Below are 13,138 nucleotides of genomic sequence, written 5' to 3' on the forward strand. Positions count from 1 at the left end.
TATATATGTACAGGACCTACACTTTAATGCCGGCTATTAGTTTTCCTGGCAAGGTACTTGGTAGTTTGTCACTGCCTTTTGAAAAGGAAACTTATTTATTTGTATCTTGGTCATACTGAAAAAGGAAATGACACTATCTATCTTAAAAGGCTTCAAAAATAATATTATTTTTCTTAAATTGTTGGAGGTGTATATTATAATACAAAAAACGTAATATCGCACAGTAAAATTCTACAGTAGTAAATTGGTACACAATTTACACGTATTACACTTTACACATATATATATATATATATCGGTAATATACAAGCGTTAGTTTTAAGAAGACGATTGCGTCCGAGTCTTTTTTCTTAACAATTTATACGTGTCCTTGGAGAACAAGTAACTGGCACCTCCTGCGATCGTTGTAATCGCTGTCACGTAACAGAGACCTTGCAGGATTGGATGATCGACAAAGTGGTAAACCGGAGCGGCCAATGTTCCAGCGACTAGAGTTAATTGTATTCCAGTGTTCAACTTGCTCGTTATGGTCGGTGCTAACTGTACAGTAGCATGTGTCGGATCAAAGTATCTCGCTAAAGTTTTCTGAAATTATAGCGATCGCATCTGAATCTGAATTTATCGATGTATCGAGGCAGACGAACGTATGGCAGAATTAATGGACATGCGATACGTACTGGTGGAGGTAAAGTACGGTATCTAATGTACGATGCAGCAGTTACCAGGGCGACATCGCGCGCAACAACGAGGCAGGTAAGCGGCACCGGTATCAGGCCGACCCACGCCAAGGAGAGGAACAGCGTCCCTACGAGTAACTTGTCCGCAACTGGATCCAAGAAGCTACCGAGCTTTGAAGCCTGCGAAGTCCAAGTGCGCGCGATCCATCCGTCCGCCAGGTCGCTAAGTCCTGCAAATGCAAGCAACCACAGCGCTATCTAACGCCGTGATAGAGAGCCGTGTTAAAGATGTAACGAGAATTGATTGTTGATTGTAAGAAGCAAGATGAATTTTGATGGAAAAGAAAAAGGAAAAGAACAGAGAGCATTGATGTATCTAATTACAATGTTACAACGTACTTATGTTCCTTTACACTTAGTTTGCCTACTATTTAATTGAGTTTACCGTCACTTTGATAATGTGGCATGAGATTTTAGCGAATGTATCTCTGCCAGAACTTGATTGAATCACACCTGATAATCTTGCGACAAGATCAAGTAACTTAAGAACGGCGACGTCACTATGCGACCCATGCAAAGCAGATTCGGTACAGTCCAGATATTTTCTCTCTCAATAATCTCCTCTACTTTTCTTCTTGTGTGCTTAAAATCTTGCAGTATACGTATTCGCAGTGCTCTCCTTCGAACCGCTCGTTCTTTTGCGTCGGTATAATGTCTGTAATAATTTTCACTTCTTGTGACACATCTAGTCTGACACATTAAATATTGCCTCATACAATGCTCTATTAAACCTTTGTTTAAAACTATGGATTGTTTGCACCGTAGAATGCCGAAGCAGCTCATGATTACTTGTTCCTATCCAAGACAAAGAATAAACATGATAATTAGTAAATGTTCTTTCCAATAAGCAATTGATTAGTTTAAAACTTTACAAAATTGTATCAATAGAAGCTACTATTATGTTGCATATCATTGTTAAATATAGTGAGAATTCAGAAATTAATGAAAAGTCGATAGATCATGTTATTTCTTATGAATTCAGTCAATTGTGTTTTTAGCGAAAACGTTGGCTCCGTTTTTTAAAGAAATCATCTAATAACGAAAGAGCTTAGGAACTATACTTAAAGAACGAGAATAAACAGAACATTATTCGTACTTCAATTTCAAATTCTTTCACTAAAATAAATGTCTAATTCCATAAGAAATTTATACATTAATTTTGAAAATTTTATTCAAAAGTTCTAACACACTACTCTTAAAATTAACTGTCAATTTTCGCGATAAGTTAAAATTTTCAGATTTGCAAAGAATAACCAGTAACTACCCACGTTTTCGCTCGAAAAACATTACTCCATAACCAAAACTTTAAAAAAAGATGATTCAAATTAAATTATAAAACAATTACGCATTTATTTTTCGAAAAACTTGAGACAATTCAGGTACTATTGCGTATATGTAGATAAAATTCAAACGTAAGTTATTTCACGACACGTACAAAACTAACACAATATGCACATATTCCGCATAAACTCGCCAAATGCTCGCAAAGTCGCAATTAGCGGCTTATTTGTGAGGTTAGATTCAAGGAACACAAACGTATATATCACACACCACCAGGTGACCACTACAATGATGCAACATGAATGAAGCCACCGACGTACTGCAGCTGCGCAATGCGCATGTGAAGCGCATATCAGTCGCGCGCAGTACAGATATATGACAGCATCAATACATGATATTCGTTTTCAGGGCCGGCCTCACTTTTGCGAACAATTTATTATTCATCAGCCAAAGAAAATCAACTTCAAATTGATTAAAGAATTTATTTCCGAAATGAAGAAAAACGCGCACGAGACACGTATGATAGTACGTTTGTACAGGTTGGGGAAAAATGATTGGTCAAGCTTTCGCCAGTCGATTCTACTCGTCGAGATCGCCAACATTGCATCATAAACATGGTGCCGCAAAATTAACTTTCAAGGTCATTTTCAATGTCAAATTTGTTTATTGGCTTAGTCGATTGTACTCGTCGAGCTGAACAAAAGTCTCAAAGGGACCATATGCCGGAAATCAATATTTCATAGAGAAATCTTCGTTTGAAGTTTTTTTGCCTGAAATTTCAAAAAAATCGATTTTTATGAAGTCAGAAAATAAATCTGATGCTTATAGTTAGTAAAGTTCTTAAAATCATGTTTTGAATATCCTGATCATGATTAGCGAAAATCACCCCCCAAAAATGACCCTGAAAAATTCGTTTTCAAGGTCAAAAATTTGCTTAATCTACTCTTAGCGCTACCCAGGAACAACGACGTGACGTGGTAGATTCTTTCCTTCGTGACTTGATTACAGTGATCCCTCGCCTCTCACCTCGGGTGACTGATACAGTGAGTTCCCTCGCCTCTCACCTCGGGTGACTTGATTACAGTGAGTTCCCTTGCTCTCACTTTATCGTCGTCGACGCTACCTACGGTTGCTACTTTAGCACGAATCGAGCTGTGCTCCGTAGATGCGAGATAATTGTGAGAGACTCCAAGCTTGCATTGATAACGGTGGTCACATTGAAGCGGGCAGACAAGCACAACTGCTCAGAGCTATTGGGGCCGATGGGTCAGTTCTGTTTGTTCGTAGGTAGCGTCGACGACGATAAAGTGAGAGGCTACGTCGTTGTTCCTGGGTAGCGCTAAGAGTAGATTAAGCAGATTTTTGACCTTGAAAACGAATTTTTCAGGGTCATTTTTGGGGGGTGATTTTCGCTAATCATGATCAGGATATTCAGAACATGATTTTAAGAACTTTATAAGCATCAGATTTATTTTCTGACTTCATAAAAATCGATTTTTTGAAATTTCAGGCAAAAAAACTTCAAACGAAGATTTCTCTATGAAATATTGATTTCCGGCATATGGTCCCTTTGAGACTTTTGTTCAGCTCGACGAGTACAATCGACTAAGCCAATAAACAAATTTGACATTGAAAATGACCTTGAAAGTTAATTTTGCGGCACCATGTTTATGATACAATGTTGGCGATCTCGACGAGTAGAATCGACTGGCGAAAGCTTGACCAATCATTTTTCCCCACCCTGTACATAACCTCACGCGTGATCGTTTTCAACGCGCGTAGCGATAACTGTGAGTGCAATTACACCTGACACACGTTGAAGTCATTATTAATATTCGCTGTCGCAAGATCCATTTTCGAGCTCGATAGTTCGCACCTCGACGCCTCGTTTGCCCCGTCTAGCTACTCCCCTGTCGCGGTCTGCGCCTAGCGACGAGCAACACGGCGCGCTCGGCGAGCGCTCGGGCTGCGCAGGCGCGCACGGCGGGTCTCGGCGTAGCAGGCGCATCGGGTCCGAGCAACAGAGTGTCGTGTGTACACCCCCGCCCACGTATTATTGTGCGGCTAGCCCGAAGCTAGCTAGCCACGCTCCAGCCGATATCGCGAGCGGATGCCCGGCGATAGCCGAGGCGGATAATGCATCCGTTATTCTACGAGAGGCAACCTCGGCCGCGCCACCGAGCCACGTAAAGAAGCTTTAATGTGACACCGCGGACGAGCATGATTCTGGCTGGATCAGACCACTTCTTGGCGGGTAAGTCCACTATACAGCCGGGCCTAGCGAGGTCCCCTGGCGACGACGCCGATGCCGTGTACCCGTCAACTTGTTGGGAATCCCCTCGCGCGCTGATTAAGAGGACAGTCACGGGGTGAAGCGATATTGCGTTTCATTAACAACAGGGCAAATCCCGTGACCTCTAACTTTGAACGCTTAACGAGAAATGTATAATCCTCGAATTCGCTCTTCCCCATTCCCGCTTTATTAGAACGTTGAATTTCGGATCCCGATAGAGGATTAGTTTCGCCAGCTTCGAGGATTCTCTGTAACTTGTACGTTTGACGTTAACGTGATTGCAACGTGAAAAGTTCGAGGAGGTATTTCGTGGTTCCGAATGATCGAGAAGCCTCGGAATCCGCATTGCGCAAGCGGATTTTTCCAAACTTTTGGGGAAACAAAATGTATTTGGAGGTACAAGAACTACGAAAGGGGACTCCAGAAATTTCTGGGAGTTGATTATGGCACGAGGGAAAGCGGGCAGAGTTGATCGCGATTTGGTGAACGAAGGGTGATCTTTTTCGTTGCAATCGACTGCGTTGCGCTTGGGAAACATGCGTGTAACACTGCGCAATACCACGTCGCAGGTAGTTTGTGTCACAACTGGAGCGATAATAAATTATTCCAGGTCATTACGGCGTAATATATCGCCGCCGTGTTAACGCGCTCGATACGACAATATACTGCGTATATATATATATATATATGTTGTCCGCCAAAATTCCGAACTTAAGAAAGCGAGACTATATTGACGACTTGCCAGCTTTTCAGATCAACCGTCTTCACATCGAAGAAACAAAATTCTGCCAAAATCGTCGGCACTTCACTTTTTGCGATTTTGTTTTACTTGAAGAAGTATCTCTCCTCGCTCGTACATCTTGGGTATTTAAAGCGGAAATTGTTTTTATTACGTCATTAAAGAAAAATAAAAAGAAAGAAGAAAAAAGATCGATGACGTCGAAAGGACAAGGTGGATCAATATAAACTCGATTGCACTATCGGAAGTTTTTGTGTTATTAGAACGTCACGGTGCTCGATGTTAGAAAGTATCATTAAAATAACAGCAGCAAAACAGTCAATTATAATATTGCAAAAATTGCGCGAGAAATAAGAAAAGTAGTACGCGGTATTACAACTGGAATACATTAATGAACAAATTAAGCGACAAGTATTATTTTCCAAGGAAATCAAGCCCTGCCCCGCAGTAAACCTTTGAAGAAAGATTGTACGACGTCCTGCTTTTCTACAAGCTACGTGCAAGTCGCAATAAAATTTTTAGCGGAATTATTTTTTTCGCGACATTCCAGTACCTGTGGAAGCGACTGCAGTTTTGGGTGCCATTGCCGGTTTTGTAGTACTCCTGCTGGCCCTTTTCCTCTATTTGTCCCGGAAGTGGTGCTTCACGCCGCCCTCGTCCACCGCGCTCTTCGGCGGAGTCTGTGTACCTCTCTGTGAGTCCACCAACAGCTCCACATCTCAAATCTCGAAAAACATAGGTACATTTTAATTTATATCGCTCTCCATCCCGCTCCTCTCACAGGTCCTCCCTATTACAAATCTAAACGAACATTCAGATTTATTTAAATCTCAAACTCCCCCTCTCCACATTTGTGCACGATAATGAGAAAACCAATTCCGAGCTTATTACATAAATTTGTGAATTAAAAAGAAAGAAAATTGATGAATTTAATTACACCAATTATTTGGCACTTTTCATTGTCACAATTTTATGTTTGTTTCTTCGTGATCGGCTAAGTGATTCACGATAACGATATATCCGCCTAATAGGGAAGGCATTCTCCTACTCGGATCCAGAAACGAGTTCCGATTCAGAGGAAGACGCCCTTCGACGGTTAAATTCGCGTTCGCATCCCCCGCCGGATACATTGACTATCCAAGCGGAAGATGGACCGGCGACAATCGTGGGTCAGTAATTACAGTAACAACAATAGTATAATATAATTAAATTATAGCAATTATAAATGTGACTCTGTAATTTTAACAACAATGGAATTTTAACAATCAGTACAAGATACATATACCTCTTTCTTGGATTTGTCAACATGTTATTGTTTGCAGATGCTGGCACTACTTCCAGCAGCTGTACTGAGGAACACACCCCAGCAGATCAACAACAGGTGATTTCTACAGTTTGTTTTTTTTCAAAAAACATTGTTTGAACAGCTTAAAATAGGTCTCTTAATTCAGATTGATTCTAAGAAAAAATTTCGCTTCGCTTTCAGTGCGTAGTGGAAGTTGGTGCTTCTAGCATTATCTTGGACAATAGAGAACAGGAGATAGAAGTCGAGCAAAATGAATCGACGACCAATGACGTTATCACGACATTGGGTACAGTGGTTACCGAGGAAGTTGGTAGCCTCGAAGTCGCTTTCCTATACGATGCACCGATGCGCGAGATGACAGTTCGTATAATTATTTTGTGATACTTTATGAACAATTCTAATTTGCATACCCATGATTTTTCCTATATCTTATATCTAGAGCGTCGCATAATTTTTTAATTAGAAGTTTTACAATGATGTGATTATATTTATCGTTTCATCAAAAACAGTTAATTATTCGTATGAAAAGTTCGAAATTATTTTATTTCTTTATACCTAATAATAAATTCTCATATTTTCTTGAAGTCATTTAACACCGTTACATCAACAACGACAATTGGAATCTTATTTTCTTAGGTTCACGTATTACAAGGCCGAAATTATCCCTCCGGCATCGGTGGTAGCCAGGTACGATTAGTCCTGCTGCCATCGAAAAAGCAAAGGCGTAAGACACGAGTTCGACAAGGAATATCCCCGCAGTACATGGAAAGTTTTTTGCTTCCACGCGTGAATCCCGAGGACGTAAACGCGATGGGAGTACGACTTCGAGTGTATCTATGGGGCGGCAGGATGATGCGACGAGAGAGATTGCTGGGTGAAGCTAGGGTATCCTTCGATCAGATAAATCTTCAGCTGGAGACAACCCTTTGGCTAACTCTTCAGCCGCCCCTTTCTTCCTCGGTAAATAAAATCCTTGCCTGATTTTTGTGGTATGTACAATTTTATCCCATTGCAACCGTATGGCACTGTCATAGGCACAGGATTGGGGAACCACTAGCAGCTTAACTCGCAGCGATTCCACGGGATCGCAACAGTCGGTTCAGTCGTACGCCTCCCCAACAATACCGCCGTACGGCAGTAGCATGAAGGGTGGCAGTGTCGCCGAAATCCTAATCGGTCTGGCGTACAATGGCACGACGGGTCGCCTATCAGTGGAGATAATCAAGGGTTCACATTTTCGCGGTGGGGGCGGAAATGATACGAAACCACCGGATACTTACGTGAAATTGGCCCTCGTAGATAGCAACAATCATGAAATAGGCCGGTCAAAAACTGGTTTGAAACGTGCCCAGCCGAATCCCCTTTACAAGGAAACTTTTATATTTCAGGTAAGAAAAATTTATTACAATTCTATTTTTTTTTTTTTTAGTTTGAATAAAACAAAAAAGTTCCGAACATTTTAGACATAAAATTAATAATTTGGAAAAAATTATATGATAATTAATTTAAACAGTTTAGATTTTAATCTCTAATTCCGATTTCGATCAAAGAGCCAAAAAAAATAGAATAGTTATTCTTTCTTGTTTTAAAAATTCTTTTATAATTATTGTAACAATAAAATAAAATTTTATTTGAAATCCGTTGGTTACAAGAGAGATAAAAAACGTTTAATTATAATAATATAAATTGATAATTAAATTGGCATTTAGGAATTAATCGTTTCAATAGAATCAATGCTCATGCAATCTGTATGCGGGATCTCTTTGGTGAATGTAGGTCGCATTGTTCCAATTGGGTGACGTGACACTCTTCCTGTCGGTTTACAATCGCCGCCGTGGTGGAATGGGCAGGAAGGGCCGGGAGATGATCGGCTGGCTCTCTCTGGGTCTAAACAGCTCTGGGTCCGAGGAGCTGCAGCACTGGAACGACATGCGGACGGCGAGGCAACCGACGCAAGTGCAACGCTGGCACTCGCTGCTGCGTCCTTGAAGCATCCTCGAATGAGCCAAGTGGGACGTCTTTCCACAGGATTTATTCTCGATGCAGCCACCCCAGCGTGGGAACGATTTCGTCGTTTCGGCTCGCCGAATAGCACGGGAAACGCGTTTCTGGGGAGGAGTAACTCGCGGCAAGCGTACCTCGAGAGGGATCTCGACTCTTTCTCCTTATCTCACGGAGTGAGACTACCGTGTACTGCCCGGTTGAACAACGGAAGTCAATATTCCAATCGATCTGTCAATCACAAGTCAGAGCCCGAACAACGCAAATATCCCGAATCGACGTAAGTGTCATAAGGACGCTCCGATTTTTCGTATGTCTGTTAAATAATCTCCGTTGTGAAAGATCACAAGCGTTAAATGGATCGAGAGTTCGGCAGACAAAGTCCTAAGATTTTCGATGTCCGTTAGCCAAAGCGAAGCAAGTTGTCTAAGTGGCATTTTTTAAACGGCGTCTAACAGATATTTCAACTTTTGAGCGAACTTTACGTGTCCATTTAAGGTTCTTTGGTCTCTCGTTTCGTTCGGGATGCTGTTTGTGGGGATATTGTAAACTCTGAGTTACAAACTCTTCTCTAAATGTACCAAGTACATTCCCTTTTTGATACGCTGATGCGGAAGCGGTGTGAGTAGTCTTCAATGCCGAGGGTCCCGACGATCACGTGGCGTTATCGATGCCCCGACCCAATCGTCGTTCCTGTCCTGTCACGGTGGTGCGACACTCTCCGACTCGACATGTGCCTGAGCCAATCTGAATCATTTATTTTTTACTTTGTGCCTTTCACCCTTTTTAGGCCGCGCGCCACGCTAAATGGAGAATCGTCGTGGAATGTAAGCGGAAAATTTTGAGCGATCGAGCGGCGTCATTTCGACGGTTACATCTCTTATTAACTTTGTAGTATTGTAAGATATAGGGTGGCCACGCAATCTGGAAGTCTCCAGAAGAAAAAACCCGTGATTCTCTGATAATTTCAAAAATAATCGTCGGAAAGAATGAGAGTTTTCTCATGTTCATAATTGTTGAAATGTGCCCCGGGAGAAGCGAAAATTCCCTTGCGATTTTATAAAATGTTCTTGAAAACCAGCATCTTTCCTAATGATTGTTAAAATACTTCAGAATACAGATATTGGAAGTTTTATCCAAAGTTAGCTTTCTCATAAGGTTTGATTTTATTCGTATCAGAATCTAAACAGCCATTTAAGAAAGAAAAATCTCTTCTGAGATTCAATAGAAAATTTTCAAACGATTACTTCTCTTAATATTTCACTCGTTATAAAGAAGAAAATTTCTGATTTGGAATTGGTGAACTTTGTGAATTTCTAGCAAAATTTGCAAAGTTTCAAATTTGAGAAAATAATTCGTGTGTCCACCCTGAGATAGGATAGTACCGACACAGTGAATTATTATTATACGGTTATTCCATCACTTTTGTAGAGCAACAACGATATTGATATCGTTAAAAAACGTATATTGTGATTTGTTGCTTCTTTTTTTAATTTTCACTACCGACTAGCAAATTAACGGATAACAAACAATTTTGATCAATTTAAATACCAAATCAGAGTTTTGTTTAGTAATGTCATATCTATATTTTTATATGTATTATATGTGCATATCTATATTTTTTGGAAAAGTATTAGTTCTGGTTAATAGTTATTAATTGTTACTATCATGTAAATTTATAATTAAACCTATATTACTGCCGAAGATAGGAAAGTAACTTTTCAAATTTTTAAAACCTTGTCAAGGAACACGTACTCGCATCTGTTCTGTAATATTACGCAAACACACTGTTTATTACAATCGCATCACACGTACTTCAATAAGATCGTTGTTGTTCTTCAGATCGCTGCTATTATATTATCGTGTCGGTACTAATCTATCTCGCAGCATGTAATTTTACATTCGATGGATACTCGATCTGCTTGTGCTTGTTTATACAAGTCGAATATCGAGCCCGTGTTCTCGCCATGCATTTAATGCCAAATATAGCTTCCCCGTACCTTATCTAACATCGGGAACACGATAGTCGGTCCTATTAACCGAAATTTGGACATGCCTGAATGAAACGTGCATACCTTGACGCTTGACACCAAAGCGAAGAATGATTAGCGTCTAGTGTTAAACTTTAGAGGATTGTGATGAGCTTTTCTTTAGCAAGAACGACATTAAACTTGTTCAGATTAACGGTAACCTATTGCTACGTAACAATTGAATAATGCCGCTAGCAATAATATTATATAATTAAATTATCTTCATCAGTGAGGTGTTTACGGCTAATTAGTTGATATTATCTTGTAAAATCAGTGCTACTTCTTCGTCAAAACGCTCGCAAGTTGTGTTCACGCACGCACGTCATCTATGTATGTGTACATCTCAATCAATTTGTTTAGTTTAGTTGAAGCGGTATTTTACGCTCCGTTTAGGTATGCCTGAAAAAGAACAAAATTAGCGCGGATTAGCGGCAGGCGTATGATGAAACAGTATGATAAAATCAAGAACACGGGCATTGCTGTCTTGAGATGGTTCGAGAATGGATTGATAGATGCGCCAACGAGGCGTAACGACAGCGAGATTTCGGATCGAGACGAGATACAGAGAGGATCCACAATTTACACAATGACGCACAAATGATTCTCGCAAAACGCACTCCGTAAACGCAGATGTGATCGTAGAGTCGATATATTACTGTAACTGCAATAGAAACATACACACGGTCACGAAGTACGTGTAGGTGTAGAGATGGTATTATCTATACGCGTTAATACTAGAATTTTTGAGCAAGAGGGGAGATCGCCCCCGTAATAGTTACTATTAGAGAGTGCAGAAGTAGAAGGTACGGCTCAACGATGACGAATGTACATATATCCACGTTACATTACGAAAAATCGAGCTGCAATGATGAATGGAACAATTATACACGTGTGAAATCAGCCTACAGATTCTTTAACTAGCTCAGTTTTCGAACGAAACTTTATGAGAATTTTTCGTTTTTACGTCTTTGTGATCTTTGACGTTAAATATTCAGAGAAAGAAAGAGAGACCCAAGTAGCAAAGTGATGTCAGAAGATGTAAGATAGACATAACGATGTCATTACGTCGTTATGTTATAATCGTTTTCTGACATCACTTTACTACTTGAGGAAAATTAACATTCTGTTTCACTCTATCTCCACAGTTAAATAAAGAATTCGTTGTCGATTTGCATTATGGAAATTGTGAAAAAACGCGTCTGTGTTTTATTCGAAACGCGCAAAAATCGCAAGAATACTCTCACGATTCTCGCGCGTTTCTAATAAAACTTATCGGGAGAGAACTTTGTTCCTCGCAATTATTTTAATCACGGTGATGTCTTTATTTTCCACAGCATATTATATTCATGAATATTTATTAATTACTTCAAATGTACTATGATCAGTAGGGTACATATGAGGAAAAAATTTAATCGACCGATGCACCAAACGCTCACAGATACTCGACTTAATTGAATCACTCCTCTATATCCTCTTTTTTATCAGAAAGTGCAGGAGTCTTTTTGATCATGCGATAAGCGTAATTAGCGAATTACGTAATTGAACATTATCATAAGTGCACAATAATGATGCGAAGGTGGGCTTAGACCAAAACTCGTTAGGGGACCCCCGATCAGCGGGCAAAACCGGTGACCGATCTAACGGACAAGCTACGGCTGCTGTGAATCATGCTTGACTTTTTCAAGCCTCTAGTGATTTAAATTTCCATCACGATTATTAATCCATGCTCGAACTATTCCGTCATTTACGTCTTAGGAAATAAAGCGATCACTAGGGCTCAAAAATCCTTCACCGAGAATCATTCTTTTATGCAGCACGGTACTCTCATATTTAACGCTAAATGTACTTCATGAAGATCATGTACTTCATGAGAAAAAACATCAGTTCAGTCTCATCGGCTGCGTAACGTGCTAGAAAAAAATGCAACGGCGCAACATTCACATCACATTATGTAATTATGTAATTACCCAGATAGCCAAGTCTGCCGAAAGCAGATGATGCTAACTATCCGCTATCAACTATTGCCAGCCAAAAGACAACAAATTTGATACAGAAGTTGTTGTTAACGATTAATTCGACAAATTGGTGCCAGGAATGTAACGGAGCTTGCTCACAAGATCTAAGAACAGATTGGCGGCAGAAACCGAGCAGAATCTGCAAACATGGCTCGAAGTCGGATTGTCGACAGAAACCGAGCAAGATTTGCGCACGCGGAATCTGACGGCAGATTGGCAGCAGAAACCGAGCAAGATCTGCGCGCGCGGAATCGAACGGCAGATTGGCAGCAGAAACCGAACAGGATCCGCAGCTTTTGACAGTATTCAAATTTATACGGCTATGAATATGTGTTTTCGCTCCGCACCGCTATGCGGTGCACGCGTCGAGTTCTTACTCGATGTTAAGATTTAGCCTAACAGTTATATAAGTTAATATACGCGCCTTGGCACGATAATATTAATTTTTCTGAAAATTTTTGCGCTTGCGGCACAGAGGCTCCCATGGACAACGTCCATGTAGTTCACGCACGCCACGAGCAATCTGAAGTTCGAAAGCAAAATTCGGACTTGAAATTAGAATAAATTAACAATAAGAGAGAGATTATGCAACGAACTGTCAGAAAGACACATCAAGCCGAATGTACTTTAATTTAACAAACAAACAAATGCGTTCTTTTAACAATTTATAGTGTGTTAAAAGTAAACACAAGCTTTAATATATCGTGAATACGAATGGCCAAAAGCTGCAGATTCT

General features: G+C 40.3%; 2 protein-coding genes across 6 annotated transcripts; one reads left to right on the plus strand and one right to left on the minus strand.

Annotated features, from left to right (window-relative positions):
- Positions 1-142: 142 nt before the first annotated feature.
- Positions 143-2,333, minus strand: LOC105279900 (probable cardiolipin synthase (CMP-forming)). Of its 3 annotated transcripts, none has more exons than XM_011340014.3 (4): positions 2,289-2,333; positions 1,191-1,532; positions 678-935; positions 143-585 (listed from the first exon to the last, which is right to left on the minus strand). In XM_011340014.3, the coding sequence occupies exons 1-4, from the start codon at positions 2,316-2,318 to the stop codon at positions 319-321; spliced, it is 897 nt and encodes a 298-aa protein (XP_011338316.2). In that variant the 5' UTR covers positions 2,319-2,333; the 3' UTR covers positions 143-318. The 3 variants fall into 3 exon arrangements, with proteins under 3 accessions (XP_011338316.2, XP_011338317.2, XP_011338318.2); XM_011340015.3 differs by having other exon boundaries at positions 2,173-2,307; XM_011340016.3 differs by lacking the exon at positions 2,289-2,333 and adding an exon at positions 2,083-2,147.
- Positions 2,334-3,997: 1,664 nt separating this feature from the next.
- On the plus strand, positions 3,998-11,387 carry LOC105279902 (synaptotagmin-14). 3 transcript variants are annotated; one of them, XM_011340019.3, is made up of 8 exons: positions 3,998-4,272; positions 5,601-5,744; positions 6,082-6,219; positions 6,373-6,431; positions 6,537-6,716; positions 6,993-7,316; positions 7,391-7,744; positions 8,133-11,387. In XM_011340019.3, the coding sequence occupies exons 1-8, from the start codon at positions 4,239-4,241 to the stop codon at positions 8,343-8,345; spliced, it is 1,446 nt and encodes a 481-aa protein (XP_011338321.1). In that variant the 5' UTR covers positions 3,998-4,238; the 3' UTR covers positions 8,346-11,387. The 3 variants fall into 3 exon arrangements, with proteins under 3 accessions (XP_011338321.1, XP_011338319.1, XP_011338320.1); XM_011340017.3 differs by having other exon boundaries at positions 3,999-4,272; positions 5,601-5,789; XM_011340018.3 differs by having other exon boundaries at positions 3,999-4,272; positions 5,601-5,789; positions 7,397-7,744.
- Positions 11,388-13,138: the final 1,751 nt, after the last annotated feature.

Source organism: Ooceraea biroi, chromosome 7 (genome assembly GCF_003672135.1).
Source record: "Ooceraea biroi isolate clonal line C1 chromosome 7, Obir_v5.4, whole genome shotgun sequence".
Lineage (NCBI taxonomy): Eukaryota > Metazoa > Arthropoda > Insecta > Hymenoptera > Formicidae > Ooceraea > Ooceraea biroi.